At 42.0% G+C, this 20,935-nt stretch overlaps 1 protein-coding gene and 1 long non-coding RNA gene across 3 annotated transcripts in view; one reads left to right on the forward strand and one right to left on the reverse strand.

The window, feature by feature from the left end:
- The window catches only part of LOC307145408, a 1,105,317-nt gene that overhangs the window by 653,975 nt on the left and 430,407 nt on the right, over nt 1-20,935 (forward strand). The window lies entirely within an intron of this gene.
- Nucleotides 372-20,935, reverse strand: part of plcg1 (phospholipase C, gamma 1) — a 66,451-nt gene continuing 45,887 nt past the window's right edge. Inside the window, exons 23-33 of one of the 2 annotated variants that reach the window (XM_079848454.1) lie at nt 17,974-18,067; nt 17,539-17,605; nt 14,342-14,505; nt 14,047-14,143; nt 12,347-12,571; nt 12,123-12,271; nt 8,344-8,458; nt 8,069-8,230; nt 7,026-7,132; nt 6,688-6,941; nt 372-2,483 (exon numbers count right to left, since the gene is read on the reverse strand). In XM_079848454.1, the coding sequence (XP_079704580.1) occupies nt 2,444-2,483; nt 6,688-6,941; nt 7,026-7,132; nt 8,069-8,230; nt 8,344-8,458; nt 12,123-12,271; nt 12,347-12,571; nt 14,047-14,143; nt 14,342-14,505; nt 17,539-17,605; nt 17,974-18,067 (1,474 nt within the window). In that variant the 3' untranslated portion in view covers nt 372-2,443. The remainder of the gene's footprint in view (nt 2,484-6,687; nt 6,942-7,025; nt 7,133-8,068; nt 8,231-8,343; nt 8,459-12,122; nt 12,272-12,346; nt 12,572-14,046; nt 14,144-14,341; nt 14,506-17,538; nt 17,606-17,973; nt 18,068-20,935) is intronic. The other variant, XM_079848455.1, reaches the window with a different exon arrangement.

Below are 20,935 nucleotides of genomic sequence, written 5' to 3' on the forward strand. Positions count from 1 at the left end.
GGCTTGATTATGTTTCATATGAAAAGCAAAATTAAAATGTATATTTCCTCCAATATAGCATAGGCACATTACAGAAAAGGCTTGGTTTGTAAATAAAAACATTGGTAACAAAACACTGACGCAAGAAAGCATAGAAAAAGGCATACATGTCCAACAGGGGAGCTTTCGTTGATGTATATATGTATACACACACCAAGGCACATGAAAGATGATGCAAGGAATTTGCAGAAACTAATTTACAGACTGGAGAAGGGCTACAGAAGAAAAGGAAAGGGACTTAACACTCAAAACTAATTGAGGGAATGTTGGCAAATTGGGAATAAATGCAGGTGAACTTGAGTGATTTCCCTCTGAAGGGGTTTGGCCTGGTCTCTTCTTCAAAGCTCAGGAAGTGATTATGGTCCCTGTGTCTTTCTATAATTTTTCTGAAAATGGCCATACACTAATCACAGAGACAGACTAGGGAAAGAAAGAGAGGAATGGCAGAATGTATGCATGCATCCAAAGACGCAAGCCTTAAAATGCCCCTCTTCTCCAATCTTCAATGTAATCAACATTTCTGCAAATGCCCAATCAGGGGAACATACAACATTGTTACAACATAACTTTAGGAGTAAACTTCTGGAGCATCTTTTAGACTTTGATGCACAGAACCAAATAAATACTGTGACAAAAGTGCCATAACTTTACAGACACAAGGCAAAAAAACAAAACAAAATTTCTAAAAAAGGGGGCTGCAAAGCACAAGTAACCTCTGTATAGTCACCTTGCTCCATAAAAACACAACTGGATCCCATGGTCAAATGGAGAGCCAGGTAAAGCATCAGTGATGGGAAAAATAATGCAACACAGCATTACAATGGCTTCTGTAATGATTCTCAGAACTACATGGCATGTGTATGTGTGCCGATCAGTAGCAGCTCAACCTCTACTGGCTGAACAAGAGAACTGCATGAAACTGTTATCAGAGCTACAATAAATATGGCCTTGTTTTTACTGTACATCAACTGTAAATACTGAGGTTTAGCAGTCTTAGCCTGTTTATTAATTAATGACAAGCTGTGTTAGGGCAATACTATGGCATAAAGCAAAACTAAATGACTGCTTGGCACAAGGTATACATCAAAAGAGGGAATGATGAAAAATGCCCTTACTCTTATCCACAGTAGGGGGGAAATATCCCGAACATATCCCAAAAATCATAGAGTTCTTCTGAGACAAACTTATTTGGTCCCAATTTCTTGTATACACCACCTGCACAGTCTACCTTTGGCTTTCTTTATACAGACACCATGAATAAAGGTACTAAATCATACATAACATTTCCTCCCTATTTGATCTGATAAGACAACACATAATAAAAAGCCTTCAGGAACAAGACGTTTCAATAGCTAACATGTGGAGGAAGAGTACATGATAAATCACAGAAATGGTTTTAGAGGGATAACATGTTCTGAAATGAGATGGTCCAAGTTCTGCTCTGTAAACTAAATACACAACATTTAGCCTAAAACCCCACCTGAGCTGTTTGTGAGTTAACGTCCAACGACTGGCAATACATAAAACAAGGAGAGATATTGCTCTCTGCTCACTTGATAACTTCATAACTTTATTTCAAAACAAAATAAAGGCCGTTCTTGAGTTAAATGTTAAAGAATGTCTTCCTGAAGCTCAGACAGCAACGACTTTCAATGAGATCTGCCTTCCGCCCACCTAAAAAACACAAGAACATGTGCATCCCGGGACTCATCCAACACTTAAGTCCATCAAGAGGGAAGAGAAAGAGCGAGAAACGCAATTAAAAAAAGGCAAAGCCCTCATGTTAGAAACATACTCGTATAGAAAAAAAAAATACAATAACATCATGAACGTTTAAAACAGACGTTTAAATAATACAAATAATCGATCTGAAATGAAAAAAATGTGGAGTGAGAGGCTCTTTGAGAGCAGATCAGCTGCAACGCTTTTCTAACTGACAGCAAAATGGGGCACACACACACACACACATTTATATATTTATATATAAGCCAGAGACAGAGTAAGGAAAAGTATTATTACTCCATAAATGTTAACCTGGAATCGGTTTCAAAGTGATGAATGATACAGCCCCCACTGAGTCCTGAACCCCTGGCCCAAACGCTGTGTGTCCCGGAGGCAGAGCCCCCCCGTCCCCTGCGCCGCAGGTTCAGATCGCAGCGAAGCACATGTTTGTTCATTTCTGTCCGTGAGCGACGGCTCCATTCACCCCGCGAGCCCCTCCGCCACTCGCGGCCCCGAGCGGGAGAGGGTCGCAGAGAGAGGGAGATCTGTCCAAAAACGCTGGCGATGACGATTTCCACAGAAACGGGTTTTTACGGCAGTCCTTGACATCATCAGCTCTGAGGGAACAGTGTCGCTGGCCTTGCGTCTGCGCTGTCCATCTGTCACGCGCTCAGACGGTCCGTTACGCGCGGTTGTCGGCGCTGACGCGAGCCCTGCGGAGCCTGCGGGGGGGAAACAAATCATAATTCAACCATTTAACCTGACTTTGAGCATCAGCACTCATATTGGGTCCACATGAACCACCCACTCAGACAGGAAGAGGCCATCTCCAGTAATCCAAAATAGGTAGTTTTTGAGAAATCTGGGTAGGGGAGACCGGGGACAGTTGCAACAGGGGATGGTTGCAACATGTCATTTTTCTCCAATCAGAAACAAGCTAGAGTGATGACACTCATACTGCACATGCTCAGTTAGACCCTCCACCTACCAAGAAGACAGTAGACATATTCAACATCTGCTGCAGCATTTATTGAACAAAACTTGTTTTGGAGGTATGAAAGTAAATTTTTTCATGAGATGTATTTTTGTCATACTGTCCTGAAATTTTGTATGAATTAATCAAAACTTACTTTGTTTGAATTATTATTTTGTTGACTTCTAAGTGACATGGTTAGCATGTGTCAAAGTCAGTGTGTCTAGCAGGAATATGATGTTCTGTCATGGCTGATAGGGTCGGGGACGGTTGCAACAAGTTATAAATTGCATGTTTAATAAAAGTTTGTTGCATTGCAAATTGTTAAATTCTTCCTGTATGATACTGAAATATGGAGAGATTGAATAGCATCTGTAACACCTGCACACTGAATCTGTGTAGGACTATGTTCTACACATGAACAAACAAAACTCAATAACTGTTATTTGATAAATATGACTAAATAAATAAATAATAGGCAACAATAATATTATTGAAATAAATAATACTATAATATTATAGTAGGCCTAAAACAGTTAATATTTTCAGAATTCTTTGCTCATTGAGACAAAAAGCTTAAGTTAAAGGTGCTCTAGGTAACTTTTTAACCTTAACTGAACAGCTTCGGAGTCAGTGGAATGGTTATATTACTTATTTCGGGTTGAATGGTGGTGGTTTCGCACCCCCCTGGTGCCCGAGAGCGGAAAAAACTCACTTGCAACTTTGGGACGCGGGTCGGTGTCAGGAAGTATCGCGTGATATCAGGTCTCGCGATGTAACGAATTGCTTGACGGCACTGCACACGTACACGCCCCCATTCAAACACCGGCGGGCTAGCTATAAGCAAAGGGCAACGATAGATTGAGTTATGGCTGAGGCTGAGCCTGTAAAAAAGAAGCAGAAAGCTAGGAAATCTTTGTCGGAGGACCAACGAAAGAGGAAACGGGAGACTGACCGAGCAAGAAGTCAGACTCGAGTAAATATATCGGACCGGCTTTTTCAGAATGGTGAGAACTGAGAGAAACAGAAGCCTGCAAAACGGATGCTGATCCTGCTGTTGCACTTGTAAGTATCTTTGGAATAAACTGTGTTTAATATTTAAATTTCAAGTAATTGTGACCTCAGGATGTTTGCTATTGTCTGTAAAGGTTTTTATTATGATCGCTGTCTGTTAGGGGCTTCCTAGTACGCTAGATACTATAACTTTGATGTTAGCATTGTCATAGCAAACACGTTTGATTTCTGTAGTTGTTTGGCCGTTCCTCTGTCGGTTTTATTTGTGTAACTTACACTTTTATTTTATGTCACTAAGTCAACGCGTCTGATAATAGGCAATATCAGACGCGCAAAATGTTGCACATATCATGATCGAGCTAGAAAAAACGTTCTGATGTTTTCTTAGACAAGCAAAGGTAAACCATCATTCTACCAGATGAACTTATAGACCTTGCTAATATAACTTTAGACAAATATTAGCCTCCGATATATATATATTTTTTATGCTCATGCCCATTCTCCCAAAAACAAACAAACAAACAAACACGAAAGCAGTAGTTCGCCTCGTTCATATCGTTCGTTCCCGGTAAAAATACTAGTATGCATGACAACACAATAAATAAAAAAATCGCCATCAGTTGGAAAGAAAGTATTGCTTTACTTGCCTCGGTAGACATAACTGGTTTTGAAATAGCCGGTTCCTCTGCTCAGCTGGGTTGACAGCTGATCAGCTGGGTTGCTCGTGGCAAGGGGGGAGGGACAACAGTTCGTTTTTACGACAGAGTGTATGAAAGCATTATACTACCAGACACTAGGGGGAGCTCGTAGAGAAAAAACACTCAGACTTGCATAGTGTCCCTTTAATGAATGAAATTTAAGGTATTTTTAACATGTTGCAACCGTCCCTGGGTTGTGTTGCAACCGTCCCCTGGGTCAGGGTCAGTTGCAACATCTGACTTCTTCCATTCAAATAAATACTGTGAACGATATGTCATATATAATCATCTTTAAATGGTATGGGTAATTAGCAGACAGATGCAAGTTTAATATATACAAATTTGGTTGGTCTAGTCCAAATAGTCTCTGAGTAATTAAGAGAAATGCAAAAAGTGTTGCAACTGTCCCCGGTCTCCCCTAACACTGTCATTGTTACAGTGTAATTATATATTTAAGTACTGTGTAATATTAATTACTATAGGGTTAGGGTAGGATTATGATTTGGTTGAGTTGCATGTAATTATGCATAATTTACTGTTATTACTACGGTAAATACATGTGACATGTATAACAAGGACACTGTAAAATTAAGTGTTACTGAAATCTGTTATAATTTGAATGTGCTGGTCTATAGAGCGGTGCAGGGACGACATATTTTTGTAGGTGGAAACCTAGAAACGAGTTGCATTTTAGCACTTCTGGGTTTTTGGTTAAATCCTTGACATAAGGTGTGTGGTGAACACAAGCTCTAGATATTTTCACGTTTTAAGGCCCTTTCACGCCGAGCGTGACGTGATTGACTGCCTTCAGCTGATTCACATCTGGCGCTGACCGAGAACACATTTTTCCTCATGTATGCGACGCGTTTCCTAGGTTTTCCCATTTGGCTTTAACATCGTCCGTTGCACACGTCACACTCTTGCAAACTATTATAACTCAAACTTTCAGGGAAAATGTTTTAAAGACTGAAAGAGTTGTTGGAAGCTTAATGATGGTGACGCTGAAGTCATGTGACCGTGGTGTAGTTCCTTTATAGCATATGTTTAGCGTTTGACTTCTGACGATTGTATTTAGGCTTCATAATTCATAAAAAGTTGGTAATTTGTGAAGATTATCATGATGAACTAATGTAATAATAATACGATTTTGTGTAGACCTGCATCACTCTATTATCTACTCCCATAACACTGATTTCAGATTCATCTGAATCAAACGTCAAACAGAAATAGCAATTGACAGGCCCGTTCCTGTGATGTGTGTGTTTTTGGCCATGATTGGACCAACTCATAACTAATATTCACCACAACTACATTATTAATCATCTTAAAGTCAGCATGAAATGAAAGTTGCGTATTAAATGCATGTCATTGATCTTATCTTGAATAATGCGTTCATGCAAGTTTAAATTTGTTTTTGCCTCACAATTTATCAAAATGTCAAAACTCGATCTTCCTGTGAAACGACAGACTTCTCTCTGGTGATGCTGATGGGTAGAACCAAGTCCCGCCCATATATTTTCCTTGCTCTACATCACAATACGTAAGAGAGATCTGTCGCAACGTGCGTTTCATCACGACTACATGCTCTGTGTTATTTATCATTGTTTGATCAATAAAATTAAACACTAATTTCACATTTTTTCTTTCAATAATTCAAGCACTTTTCAAGTACCTTTTTATATATATACACATATATTAGGGCTGTCAAACGATTAATCGCATCCAAAATAAAAGTTTGTGTTTGCATAATTTATGTCTGTGTATGGAATATAATTATTTTCTATATATAAATACACACACATGCATATATATATTTAAGAAAATGTGTTATTTATATATAAAATATTTATATAATATAAATTATATATAATATAAATATATATATACACAGTATATACATGTAAATATTTCTTAAATATATACATGCATGTGTGTGTATTTATATATAGAAAATAATTATACACCGTACACACACATGTATTATGTAAAAACAAACTTTTATTTCGGATGCGATTAATCACGATTAATTGTTTGACAGCCCTAATATATATATATATATGGGTGTTTTTAAGGGTTTTCCAGGACTTCAATTTCAAAAAGCAATTTTTGAAGCACTTCAAGCACCTGAAGTGAACCTTGAACCCTGTCTGTCGCAATGTGCGTTTCATCACGACTAAATGCTCTGTATTATTAGACAATTCAACATCTTTTTCAAAAGCCGGCTCTTTAAAGCGAACACACCTCCTGTTGTCATGGTCCAACAGCGCCTCCTGGGACACTCTGAAGTCATCCAGAGGGGACTGGTAGCGGGCCTCGAAGGAGCCCTCCCGAGCGCGATAGCCCAGGGCCTGCCCCGGAGACGAGGGCAGAGGGGACATGGAGGAGGTGGAGGAGGACACTGAGCTGGTGTCCCCCGCGCGCTCACGGCCCGCCTGCAGGGCCACGCCGATCGCCCCCGCCGCCGAGAACGGGCTCAGCATCTCCCCGTTCTCATGCTGGAGGGGAAACAGATCGCCATTACAAAACAGCACATTCACTTAGTCTACCGAATGAGGATCATGAGGTGCGCTTCTACATACTATGATCTCATAGCCCACCCTTCCTCTGCCGACGTCCATGTGCACCAGCAGGGACGCCAACTCCAGATCCTCACTGTAGCTGTTCTTCAGCGGCACCGACCGGTAGCCTGCAGACCACAGGAGTGCCATTGGTTTTTACATTCCTTACAGGACAAACTCATTTCAGGGGTGTCCAATCCTGCTCCTTACTTAAAGGGATAGTTCACCCAAAAATGAAAATTAGCCCATGATTTACTCGCCCTCAAGACATCCTAGATGTATATGACACTCTTCTTTCAGACGAATACAACCGGAGTTATATTTAAAAAATGTCCTGGCTCTTACAAGATTTATAATGGCAGTGAATGGCATAGCCCATAAAAGTGCATCTATCCATGATTAAAGTGCTCCACACGGCTCTGGCGGGTTAATAAAGGGCTTTCTGAAGTGCAGACATGCGTTCATGTAAGAAAAATATCCATATTTAACACATAACAAAGTAAAATTCTAGCTTCCGGGCAACTGCAGTCTACTTACACCGAATGTGCAACTTGTGACGTCAGAAGTAGCGTAGTGCGTCATGGCGTAGAGTAAATATCAGCAGTGCGTCGCATTACTCGCATAAGTTGCGCTTTAGACCTAGCCGTATGTTCGTTTGGCTGGAAGCTTGTTATTTTACGTTATAAATTTTTATATACGTATATTTTTCTTACACAAACGCATCGCATCGCTTCGCTTCAGAAGGCCTTTATTACATTTTTTTATATAACTATGATTGTATTCGTCTGAAAGAAGAATGTCATATACACCTAGGATGGCTTGAGGGTGAGTAAATCATGGGCTAATTTTCATTTTTGGGTGAACTATCCCTTTCAGCTTCAACCCCAACACACCTGCCTAGAGCTCTAGTGACGAGCCTAAAGCCCTGGATTAGCTGATTCAGGCGAGATCGGGATCGGTGCTAAACTCTGCAGGACAGTGGACCTCCGGGAGCAGGACTGGACACCCCTGATATATTCAGACCAGGGGAAAGTTCCCTTTGGTCATTGATTTGGGAGCCGTACCTGTTTTGAGGCAGTTGATGGGGAACGTTGCCTGGGCAAGAAAGTTCTGGTCGTTGAACATGTCGATTTCATAGACCACGAAGCGCAGGAATGCAAAAGAAGGGTTGGAGACATTGAACCGGAAGGATTTCCTGGGCCAGGTGGGGTTCAGACCGTTGTCCGCTGAGAGTAAGACAGGAAAATAATTTTATACAGATGAACTCTAGATGCTTAAAGCGACTTTAATCCCAGGTGACCCCACATACCACGACACCATTTGTTCATGTCCACCTCACCTTCAGAGTCAGTCCTCAGCTTGGCGTTGTCGTATTCTGCTCCACAAACTTCAATCTCGATGAGAGGGCAAACGATGCCTCGACCATGTTTGGGCAGGTGGCGTGCTCCCAACACCTTAAAACACACCAAAGCTCAGTTTCCTTCATTGATATTTCATCACTTTCAACTACAGTTGTGAAAAAAAATCAACTTCGGTACCAAGGCAGTACTCAACATATATGTGGCCAATCAGAGACGTATATGTTGAGCGTGTGAACGCAATGGCCAATCAGAGACGTATATGTTGAGCGTGTGAACGCAATGGCCAATCAGAGATGTATATGTTGAGCGTGTGAACGCAATGGCCAATCAGAGATGTATATGTTGAGCGCGTGAACGCAATGGCCAATCAGAGACGTATATGTTGAGCGTGTGAACACAATGGCCAATCAGAGACGTATATGTTGAGCGTGTGAACGCAATGGCCAATCAGAGACGTATTTGTTGAGCATGTGAACGCAATGGCCAATCAGAGACGTATATGTTGAGCGCGTGAACGCAATGGCCAATCAGAGACGTATATGTTGAGCGTGTGAACGCAATGGCCAATCAGAGACGTATATGTTGAGCGTGTGAACGCAATGGCCAATCAGAGATGTATATGTTGAGCGCGTGAACGCAATGGCCAATCAGAGACGTATATGTTGAGCGTGTGAACGCAATGGCCAATCAGAGACGTATTTGTTGAGCATGTGAACGCAATGGCCAATCAGAGACGTATATGTTGAGCGCGTGAACGCAATGGCCAATCAGAGACGTATATGTTGAGCGTGTGAACGCAATGGCCAATCAGAGACGTATATGTTGAGCGTGTGTACGCAATGGCCAATCAGAGACGTATATGTTGAGCGTGTGAACGCAATGGCCAATCAGAGACGTATATGTTGAGCATGTGAACACAATGGCCAATCAGAGACGTATATGTTGAGCGCGTGAACGCAATGGCCAATCAGAGACGTATATGTTGAGCGCGTGAACGCAATGGCCAATCAGAGACGTATATGTTGAGCATGTGAACGCAATGGCCAATCAGAGACGTATATGTTGAGCGCGTGAACGCAATGGCCAATCAGAGACGTATATGTTGAGCGTGTGAACGCAATGGCCAATCAGAGACGTATATGTTGAGCGTGTGTACGCAATGGCCAATCAGAGACGTATATGTTGAGCGTGTGAACGCAATGGCCAATCAGAGACGTATATGTTGAGCATGTGAACACAATGGCCAATCAGAGACGTATATGTTGAGCGCGTGAACGCAATGGCCAATCAGAGACGTATATGTTGAGCGCGTGAACGCAATGGCCAATCAGAGACGTATATGTTGAGCGCGTGAACGCAATGGCCAATCAGAGACGTATATGTTGAGCGCGTGAACGCAATGGCCAATCAGAGACGTATATGTTGAGCGCGTGAACGCAATGGCCAATCAGAGACGTATATGTTTAGCGTGTGAACGCAATGGCCAATCAGAGACGTATATGTTGAGCGTGTGAACGCAATGGCCAATCAGAGACGTATATGTTGAGCGCGTGAACGCAATGGCCAATCAGAGATGTATATGTTTACCGTGTGAACACAATGGCCAATCAGAGACGTATATGTTTAGCGTGTGAACGCAATGGCCAATCAGAGACGTATATGTTGAGCGTGTGAACGCAATGGCCAATCAGAGACGTATATGTTTAGCGTGTGAACACAATGGCCAATCAGAGACGTATATGTTTAGCGTGTGAACGCAATGGCCAATCAGAGACGTATATGTTGAGCGTGTGAACGCAATGGCCAATCAGAGACGTATATGTTTAGCGCGTGAACGCTATGGCCAATCAGAGACGTATATGTTTAGCGTGTGAACACAATGGCCAATCAGAGACGTATATGTTTAGCGTGTGAACACAACGGCCAATCAGAGACGTATATGTTGAGCGCGTGAACGCAATGGCCAATCAGAGACGTATATGTTGAGCGCGTGAACGCAATGGCCAATCAGAGATGTATATGTTTAGCGTGTGAACACAATGGCCAATCACAGACGTATATGTTGAGCGTGTGAACACAACGGCCAATCAGAGACGTATATGTTGAGCGCGTGAACGCAATGGCCAATCAGAGACGTATATGTTTAGCGTGTGAACGCAATGGCCAATCAGAGACGTATATGTTGAGCGCGTGAACGCAATGGCCAATCAGAGATGTATATGTTTAGCGTGTGAACGCAATGGCCAATCAGAGACGTATATGTTGAGCGTGTGAACGCAATGGCCAATCAGAGACGTATATGTTTAGCGTGTGAACGCAATGGCCAATCAGAGACGTATATGTTTAGCGCGTGAACGCAATGGCCAATCAGAGACGTATATGTTGAGCGTGTGAACGCAATGGCCAATCAGAGACGTATATGTTTAGCGTGTGAACGCAATGGCCAATCAGAGACGTATATGTTGAGCGTGTGAACGCAATGGCCAATCAGAGACGTATATGTTGAGCGTGTGAACGCAATGGCCAATCAGAGACGTATATGTTTAGCGTGTGAACGCAACGGCCAATCAGAGATGTATATGTTGAGCGCGTGAACGCAATGGCCAATCAGAGACGTATATGTTTAGCGTGTGAACGCAACGGCCAATCAGAGATGTATATGTTTAGCGCGTGAACGCAATGGCCAATCAGAGACGTATATGTTGAGCGTGTGAACGCAATGGCCAATCAGAGACGTATATGTTTAGCGCGTGAACGCAATGGCCAATCAGAGACGTATATGTTGAGCGTGTGAACGCAATGGCCAATCAGAGACGTATATGTTGAGCGTGTGAACGCAATGGCCAATCAGAGACGTATATGTTTAGCGTGTGAACGCAATGGCCAATCAGAGACGTATATGTTGAGCGTGTGAACGCAATGGCCAATCAGAGACGTATATGTTTAGCGTGTGAACGCAATGGCCAATCAGAGACGTATATGTTGAGCGTGTGAACGCAATGGCCAATCAGAGACGTATATGTTGAGCATGTGAACGCAATGGCCAATCAGAGACATACATGTTGAGCGCGTGAACGCAACGGCCAATCAGAGGTGTTTAATAATCCACTCAACAGCGGTCAAAATGCTAGAGGGAAATGCTGGTATCTTCACATTTTTTAAATTTCATTACCAACTTGGTACCAATGTTGGTACTTTTGACAACTCTACTTTCACCTTATCGGCATTGGCAGATAACCTGTGTCCACTTAGTCTAAAGACCAAACATTTTTGCGTTTAGTATGCGCTTGGCTTCTGGTTGCTTTAAACATGTTGCCATTCTACGGTGTCACTGTGTGAAAGTAATGGAAATAAAATCCCCTAGCCACATGTGCACGGCCACTTCTAAAGATTCAGTTTTAGGGTGTAGTCAACACCAGGAAAGCCCGCTAGTTCACTTGCTTTGGTCCGGACCAAATACAATCTTGATTTTTGTTTGTTTGGTGTGGTTCGCTTTCACACTGCACTTTTTGCAAGTGAACCAAAATTTGTAAACAAAACCACACGTGTGCTACGGTCATCCATTCATTGGACAGAAACCATTCTATGTTGGTTTGGAGCCGGACCGAGACCACCGCTTCCGCTGGGTCTCGGTCCGGACCTGCCCAAAAGATCCGCACCAAGGGGGGAACAAACTTGAGTTCGATTCAATCGAACCAAACAAGACAGGTGTGAACACACCCTCAGTTGGTCCTAGGGGTGCGGGATGTATTAGTACCTCAATGCTCAGCGTGATCGGCTCCACCGCTCTCAGAGAGTGCCGGTCAAAGGGATCAAAGGTGTCATCCCTCATGATGGGCGGCTGCAGCACGTACCCGCTCCTGCCGTTCAACATGAAGAGAGCCTGGTTCATCTGCATCGGCTTATCTGCAGAGAGACGGACACACCGTTAGATGACGGGACGCCCGTGAGACGGGACTGAGAGCGGCGGCCCTCACGCACCTGCGGTCTGGAAGTTGAGGGCCACTAGCTGACTGCCGCACAGCCACATGGGCAGCGGGTCGTAGTTGGAGGAGTCCAGGCGCTGGCCGCGCGGGTAGATGCGGGACAGCTGGAGGCGATTATACTGCAGGAACTTCTTCCCCTTGATACGGTTCACGTACTTCTCCGCTTTGGTCTCGGGAAACGAGGACATGTCCCGGAAACAGGCCCGCTCCGTCCCAATTTCTGTAGGAGACAGAAGATGTTGAGGAGTTACGTGGGTTTGTGTATTTAAGAAGTGTTTCCCAACCCTGTTCCTAAAGCCCTGGACACACCAAGCCGACGGTCGGGCAACGCCAGGACGTTTTTGAGCGCCGGTCGGCTTAGTTTTTTCAGTGTTTTAGGGGTGTAACGACACACTCATGTCACTATTTGATGCAAATCATGATGTGCAATATTTTAAACGTTTTTTAAATTACTATTACTTTCTTATCATTAAAATAATATTGTTTTATTATTATCAGGACCCACAAATATTCCCCCATTGCATTATTATACATTATATTCAATATTATAGTAGTTTAAGGCGAGACACGGCAGGCAAAAACATGCAGTGGTCAGTTTTGATATTTTGGGCTAGTTTACTCCTTTAATATGTTCTTTCAAGCTGCTATAAAGAAAACGCTGAAAATATATATTAAGATGTTTATTTTATTACATTTTGTTTACTTGCGGCAGTAAGTTTCTCCCGAATTTACCAGGAAGTTAGTATTCCAGCGCCACACGCCGAGCTACGTCTGTTTACTGAAGTATGTCATGACCGGTATCGCTGTAAAGCTCTGAGTCTCCTGCACAACGCTATGTAACCCAAATATGGGCATTTCCTTTCTATCAGTAACCAATCGTGAATGTCCAAAGGGGGATTTAAAGCTAACAACGAAATCTCATTTAGAGCTCTTTAAATCTTTAACTGCCGTTTTCTCAAAATGAGTTTTTTGTCATTCTCCAGTACAAACATCTCAGCCTATGTAGCACCAAACTATCCAGTTATACACTTAGCAGTATTCTGAAGATATTTTCAGAGGGATTTGTTAATAAATCATTCCTGGCCTGATTTATGTGACATTTTAATCAAAAAAAAAATGCCGAAAATCGATTTTTTTTTAAGGCTATGGACAGTATATTTTGATTTCCCAGGTAATGAAAGCATATATCCTGAATTTTTTTTATTCATCTTGTGTGTAAACAAAATGAAAAAATAATTTTGCACCTGGCTTTATCATATGTTCAGATCCATCTACCGAAAATATATGCAAAAATCATGCATATTTAATGAGATAATGCCTAATTTGCATAATTAAACATACACATTTCTAAACCTTGTAATACATTTTTTTTTATATACTTGTGTAAGTAATCAACTGAGGAAGTTTCATGGTGATATCTATTATTATAAAATTTGACCCTATTCACCTGTAGTGTCTCGTATCGTGTCTGTAGTGTACATATACGCATAAACCATCTAAAACGCTTTGAATAATCATACTACTAAAACTAAATGTCATATGGTGATTTAACTGATGTTACTCGCTTCAGATAATCAATGCAATCTATTATTATCGTTTTAGTTAACAATAATAACCCTAGTTTGGACATGATATGAGCATCACATTTCCACAAAACATCAGTGAGTCTGAATGTGAAGAGTGCAGGCGTCTCACTGTCTTCATCGAAGGGAACGGGGCGGCAGTAGATGACCAGGTCCGACAGCTCTAGAGCAATCTTCTTCCTCCTCTCCATCATCTTACCCTCCTCAATCTGAAGGAGAACAAACACCCGTTACTCATATCAAACTCTTTCACACAGTCTGTGGGAACAGCAACACAATCACTCTTTCAGATAAACTTTGACCACACGATTTTCAAGCTCGGGTTTGCGGAGAGATAGCGGAGAGATTTAGTGGCAGGTGTTCACGGTCAGTTCCTGTATCGCTGAGAGCCGGAGATAAGCGCTGACCTTGGCTTCAGAGGTCATGGTGACCTCGCGGATCTTCGCCATCCAGTCCTTCAGCTCCTCCAGTGAATTCGCGGCGATGTCCAGCGCTGGGGCGGTGCGGGGCGAAGACACGGAGACCAGAGAGAAGACGAACTGTCTGCTGCCCTTCCCTTCTGGTTTCATCACTACAGCAGAGACAACACACACACACACACACACGCCTTTTACTCCTGCAATCTACATATTTCTGTGTGGAAAATGGGGAAAATGAATAGCATAATTTCACTCGTCAGGTGAATCAATTGAATGTATGGTCACAGGAGTCTCTATAAGGCAGGAGATTGAAGGGGAGAGGATGAACAATAACAGGTTTTGGTGATGTAGGTTCATTCATTTTGATCAAAGGAATAACACACACTGTTGAGTTTTGTTGATCCCTGCACAATAAGACCAGGAACGTGTTAAAGGGGGGGTGAAATGCTATTTCATGCATACTGAGTTTTTTACACTGGTAAAGAGTTGGATTCCCATGCTAAACATGGACAAAGTTTCAAAAACTAAGTTGTATGTTTGAAGGAGTATTTTTGTTCCAAAAATACTCCTTCCGGTTTGTCACAAGTTTCGGAAAGTTTTTTTCGAGTATGGCTCTGTCTTACGTAAGATAGGGCGGAATTTCCTTATACGGGTCCTAAGGGCACTTCTCCGGTAAGATCGCGGCCGCGCGCGCACTCGCAGACCAGAGCAAGAGAGTGAAAGCAGTTCGCCATCAAAGTGCCCTGCCCGGCTTTTGGGAAGTCAATGTCACCAAAGAAGTGTGTTTTTGGTTGCCAGGGCAAGACAACCCTGCACAGATTCCCAAAGAACCCAGCGTTAAGGAACCCGTGGATGGAGTTTGTTTTCCTGAGCATAAACGGAGTTGTGTAAAGACTGTTGTTCCCTGCATTTCGACGATGATTGTTTTATAAACAAAGCCCAGATCTACGGATTTGCAGATCGTCTAATGCTTAAGGATCGAGCAGTCACAATGATAAAGGTTCGCGGTCGTGCGTTGGAACCGGACGGTGAGTAAAACTGTTTGTTGAACAAATGTCTCTGTGTGTTGTTGTTAGCTCGGCGCGTTAGCACAGCTAAGCTTCGCCCACAGGGCCCGCCCCCAGCCGCTCGGTTTTTTCCGGAAAGACTCGGTACAGCCTATCTTTCTGTTAAAAATGTAATAAAACAAAAGACTTTTTGGAGATATGAAGGATGCAATACTACTCTATAGGTACTCAAGATTAACAGGAGATTGAGTGAAAATGAGCATTTCACCCCCCCTTTAAAGAAAAATGGATGTCAATTGTCTCACGTTGATTTCTAGAAGTTACATAGAGCACATCGCGAGTAGGGGCTGCCGAAGTTAACCTGTTCAAGCTCTTCTCTCCTCTTTCCATCATTAAGAAATGAAAAGCTACACACTCCGTCAATTAAGGTTAGACGTTGCCGAACATGTAACATGCTATAAACATAATAATCACTGCAATAATGATCCAATCATAGACTCTTAAGCATTTGCCTACTTAAATAAAGCAACCCAAAAAACACATTTATAAAGCATTTCAGTATTCAAATCTTGTCTGTTCCTGATCCTTCTGTTATCTAATGAAACCCACAATAATATTTAAAATATCAGTAAGCTTAATATACAGTAGTCAAGTCAAGTCAATAATAATCTGTCAAAAAACTCAAACAACAATCTCTGTTTCCTTAAATTATACGTTTATCTCTGTAAAGCTGCTTTGAAACGATCTACATTGTTAAAAGTGCTATAATATAAATGAAGATGACTTGACTAGTCAACATTTGAAGTGGATCATAACCTTTCATCAAAGTTACACATTGATTTTGAACAATACCTGTTCTTGTCTTAGGACAACTTTGATGGACTTTTTTGATCCACTTCAAATGTCGACTACTGTATATAAAATTACCATTTATTGGGTACTTTCAATTGGGAGGTGGCTGTCCCGAACCATAAACCATTAATTTAAACTTTTAACCAAATACATTTTTGCATTTATTTCCATTATTGTTTTTAAAAATATTGATTTTAGATTTTTTTTTTTTTTACTTGTGAAACTTGTGTTTTAGTCCATTGGCTGAGACTGATTTTAACCACACTGTTCCTGTGTCCCTCTCTCATCGCTACATGGTGAGTAGATAGGGCCCAGCATTTCTGAGGTAAATGAGTTCAAAAGTCTGAGAATCTGTGTGTAACTTTAAGGAACATCACTACAAAACACCTTATTTCAGCAATTAAGCACACTTTTATGAGTGCAACTGTTCACAACTGTGCTAGGTAACCATGTGCTGATTATCATCTTTGAGCTAGGCTCAAAAGTACCTAAAATAGTCACTACCGAAACAGTCACGACTGAAACGCTGTGACAAAAGGGAACACATAATCCTTTATTTGGGGGAAATAAACTAAATGTTAGTACAGTTATGCAAATCATTAGTACTTCAGTATGTTTTAGTATGCAAGTTAAAACTCTGTAATGTGATGTGGCCGCTACCAAAACATTACTGTCGCTACAGCCACGACCGAAACATGGGATGTTTTGTCAAAAATAAAGTATATTGAATTATCAGCTGAGATGTTATGATAGTGTTCGGTTCAAACTAATGAATCCTTAGCTTTGAAATCAGTATGATTAACTTCATGCCTTTTACAAAGAAAGATTGGATTCGAAATACAACAAATATCATAAATTACACTTGAAATACTGTTAAATTTATAGTTGTTATTGATTTACCTATGACAACCTTTCAATAAAACAGCAAAATATATATTTACAAGCTAGATGTAAACAAAATATTAATAGGTCGATGTAACCCTTCTTATTAACCTATTTATTACTGTGTTCCGGGAGTGGCACATTTGGGGAGAGGAAAAATAATCCAAAACTTGCAGAAACTACAATATGAGAATTAACTGCACAATTACTAGAAATGTGAACATAAGATATTATACAATTTGCATACGCACAACATTTGTGGAAAAATATTTAGGAAAAAATATGCAGAATGGCCCATATACTTATATTTGCACGCATATTTATTATATGAAATATTATGGCTAAAAAGCTCAACAACATTGAATCATGACTGTTGTAAGGACCTCAAACAGTGATCTGACGATGAGTGTGTATCAGGGAAGAGGAACACACACACACACTCACCGATCTGACAGGAAGACACGTCCACACTTCCTCTCAGGAGATCTCCCAGAGGACTGTTCTCTGTGGCCTGCAGAGAGAGAGAGAGAGAGAGAGGGCGAGAGAGAGAGAGAGAGGGCGAGAGAGAGAGAGAGAGAGAGAGAGAGAGAGAGAGAGAGAGAGAGAGAGAGAGAGAGAGAGAGGGAGGGAGAGAGAGAGAGAGAGGGCGAGAGAGAGAGAGAGAGAGAGAGAGAGAGAGAGAGGCGAGAGAGAGAGAGAGAGGGCGAGAGAGAGAGAGAGAGAGAGAGAGAGAGACAGAGAGAGGGCGAGAGAGACAGAGAGAGAGAGAGAGAGAGAGAGAGAGAGAGAGAGAGAGAGAGAGAGAGAGAGAGATTAAGGTTAAAGGTTGCAGCACAGAGCGGCGTGAGGAGCTCTGACACAACACACACACACACTCACGGATCGGTCCGGCTCCACGGCCGACGGGCTGATCTCCTCCACGTAATTCGCAGGGAACCACAGTTGCTTCTTGCCGGCGCAGTCTCCCTTCCACCTGTGGAGGAGAACAGACGTCACACACACACACACACTTGTTTTCAGGTTCTTCGTGTTGTTGTGAACTGAACCAACACTGAATGAGAGGAGTGGCCCAGACAGGTTTAAACACACACACACACACATCACGAAAGCAGGTAAAATAGGCTCCGGCAAGAAAGCAAGACTTTCTGGCTAGTTTGATATTAATGGTTTAGAAATTTAAACAGAGCATGACATGAATATTAATATGTTTGACCCTGCAGGGCTGAGTAATCAGTGTTGGGAGTAACGCATTACACGTAACGCGAGGTACGTAATCAGATTACTTTTTCAAGTAACGAGTAAAGTAATGCATTACTTTTAAAATCACAACAAAATATCTGAGTGACATGTTCAAGTAAGTAACGCAAGTAACCGTGTCCCCGTGACTGACAGCCGTCCTGTGCCGGTGCTGGGGGGGGCGTGAGGAGGTCTGAGCGGCGCCCTCTGCTGTTCAGGGGAACTTCAGGCCAGAGGTGGACCGTAACAAAGCACATTTACTCCAGTACTGTACTTAAGCACACTTTCTGAGTATCTGTACTTGAGTATTATTTTTTATGGAAACTTTTTACTTTAACTTCCCTACATTTCTGTCAAGGTCCTTGGGTAGAAATAGTAACGTCAGTCAGGGGTTGCATTTTGGTTGCAACTTTTCAAATGAAAGTCGGTTTGACGTCAGAATCCGGCTTTTAATCCGGCTTTTAGCCGACAGACTTTGGATTTCGGCTGGAAATGAAAGTCGGGTTGACGCCAGAGCTCGGCTGATGTTGGTTTCAGACGTCAACCCAGTTTTCATTTTCCATCACAATACAACGTTGGAGATTAAATCTGACAGTTGCTATGGTATTCTGGGTGGATGCTAGAGCGTTGCTAGGCAGTTGCTAGGGTGTTCTGGATGGTTGCTAGGCAGTTGCTAGGTGTTCTGGGTGGTTGCTAGGCAGTTGCTAGGGAGTTCTGGGTGGTTGCTAGGGTATTTTTGGTGGTTACTAGAGCATTTCTAGACGTTGCTAGGGTGTTCAGGGTGGTTGCTAAGGTATTTTTGGTAGTTGCTATGGTGTTACTAGGTGGTTGGTAGTTGTCAAAGATGGTTACTATGGAGTTTTTATAGAGTTCTTAAAATCTTTAATAGCGAGTGCCTTCAGTGAGTTTTGGAGTCAATCTGGCGTTGGATTCTGACATCAACCTGATTTTCATTTTCAGCGTTGGGTTTGGTCTTCTAAATGCGAATTTTGTCATTGTTTTGGAGCACACTAGCTTATAGATAAGCCATTATATGATATATATGATATAGTAAGGCTATCATATCCATACTAAAAGCCAACAAACTTTAAATAGGGCACTATTTGAGGGAACAGCCATTTGGGGGTCCGAAACCATTGTGGGCGTTATTGAGTGACTTACTCAGTCCCACATTCAGTCCCACTGGAACTGTGCTCTAGACACACATGTGATACTGATATGAGGGAAGGCACAGATTCAGAGGCATACGGTACTCTATGCATTACATACAACAATGCAACAATAATAAGACAATGCATTGACATTTACTTTTTACTTTTGATACTTAAGTACTTTTAAAAACAAGTAGTTCTGTACTTTTACTTCAGTAAAAATGGGTCTTTAACACTTTCACTTGTAACAGAGTAATATTTGACCAGGAGTCTCTGTACTTTCCCTCCAGTAAGGAAGTTGTGCACTTTGTCCACCTCAGCGTCACACTGAGGCTTATTCAGTTCACTTCTGGTGTGAAAGGGCTTTTCCATTAGCCAAAAACAGAAGTTTTATTTGTTGTTGTTGTTGTTAAAATCAAACACAAGCCCAGCCCAGATGTAAGCAACACAGCGCATTACTTTCCATAAAAAGTAACTAAGTAACACAATCAGTTACTTTTTTAGGGAGTAACACAATATTGTAATGCATTACTTTTTAAAAGTAGCTTTTCCCATCACTGACAACAATAGCCCGCTCACAAGAACAATATCTATCCCTATATTAGCATCCACACAACAGCAGATATTGTTCTGTTTATTATAAGCACACTCTGTCAATGTTTTTATCGTTCATCAGCTGAAAATAATCTGTGTCGTTATCGTATAGTGGTTTGGACTTCACTATTCTCATAGATGCGGTACAGTTATTGTTATAGTTAAGAGAGTAACACCCTAGAAACTGCCTAGCAACTGCCTAGCAACGCCCTAGCAACCACCCAGAATACCATAGCAACTGCCTAACAACACCATATCAACCACCCAGAACACCCTAGCAACCACCAATCAACGCCCTAGCAACCACCAAGAACATCCTAGCAACCGCCTAGCAACCACCCAGAACACCTTAGCAACTGCCTAGCAACCAACTAAAAACCACCCAGAACAACCTAGCAACCACCCAAAACACCCTAGCAACACCCTAGCAACCACCCAGAATAGCATAACAACCGCCTAGCAACACAATAGCAACCACCCAGAACACCCTAGCAACTCCCTAGCAACCACCCAGAATACCTTGGAAACCGCCCAGAACACCATAGCAACCGCCTAGTAAAACCCTAGCAACCGTGCCGAATTTTGCCACTGCAAGCACCACTTCACATTTTCCTCAGGAAATGTACATTCTAGTTATACAAATTGTTCTAAATATTAAAGAACAGCAGAGTTCACACCACAACTATAACAGTAACGGCACAGAGAAACAATATCATGGAATCACTGTCAGAAAGATTTTTTCCAGCTGATGAACGATAAAAACATTGACAGCCAATCAGAATCCATCCTGCTGTCACGAGCTCCAGCATTTAAAGCGGCAGACACATGACAAAACTTAAAATGAAGCGCAGGAATAAACA

The sequence above is a fragment of the Squalius cephalus genome (assembly GCF_949319135.1).
Source record: "Squalius cephalus genome assembly, chromosome: 18".
Taxonomy (NCBI): domain Eukaryota; kingdom Metazoa; phylum Chordata; class Actinopteri; order Cypriniformes; family Leuciscidae; genus Squalius; species Squalius cephalus.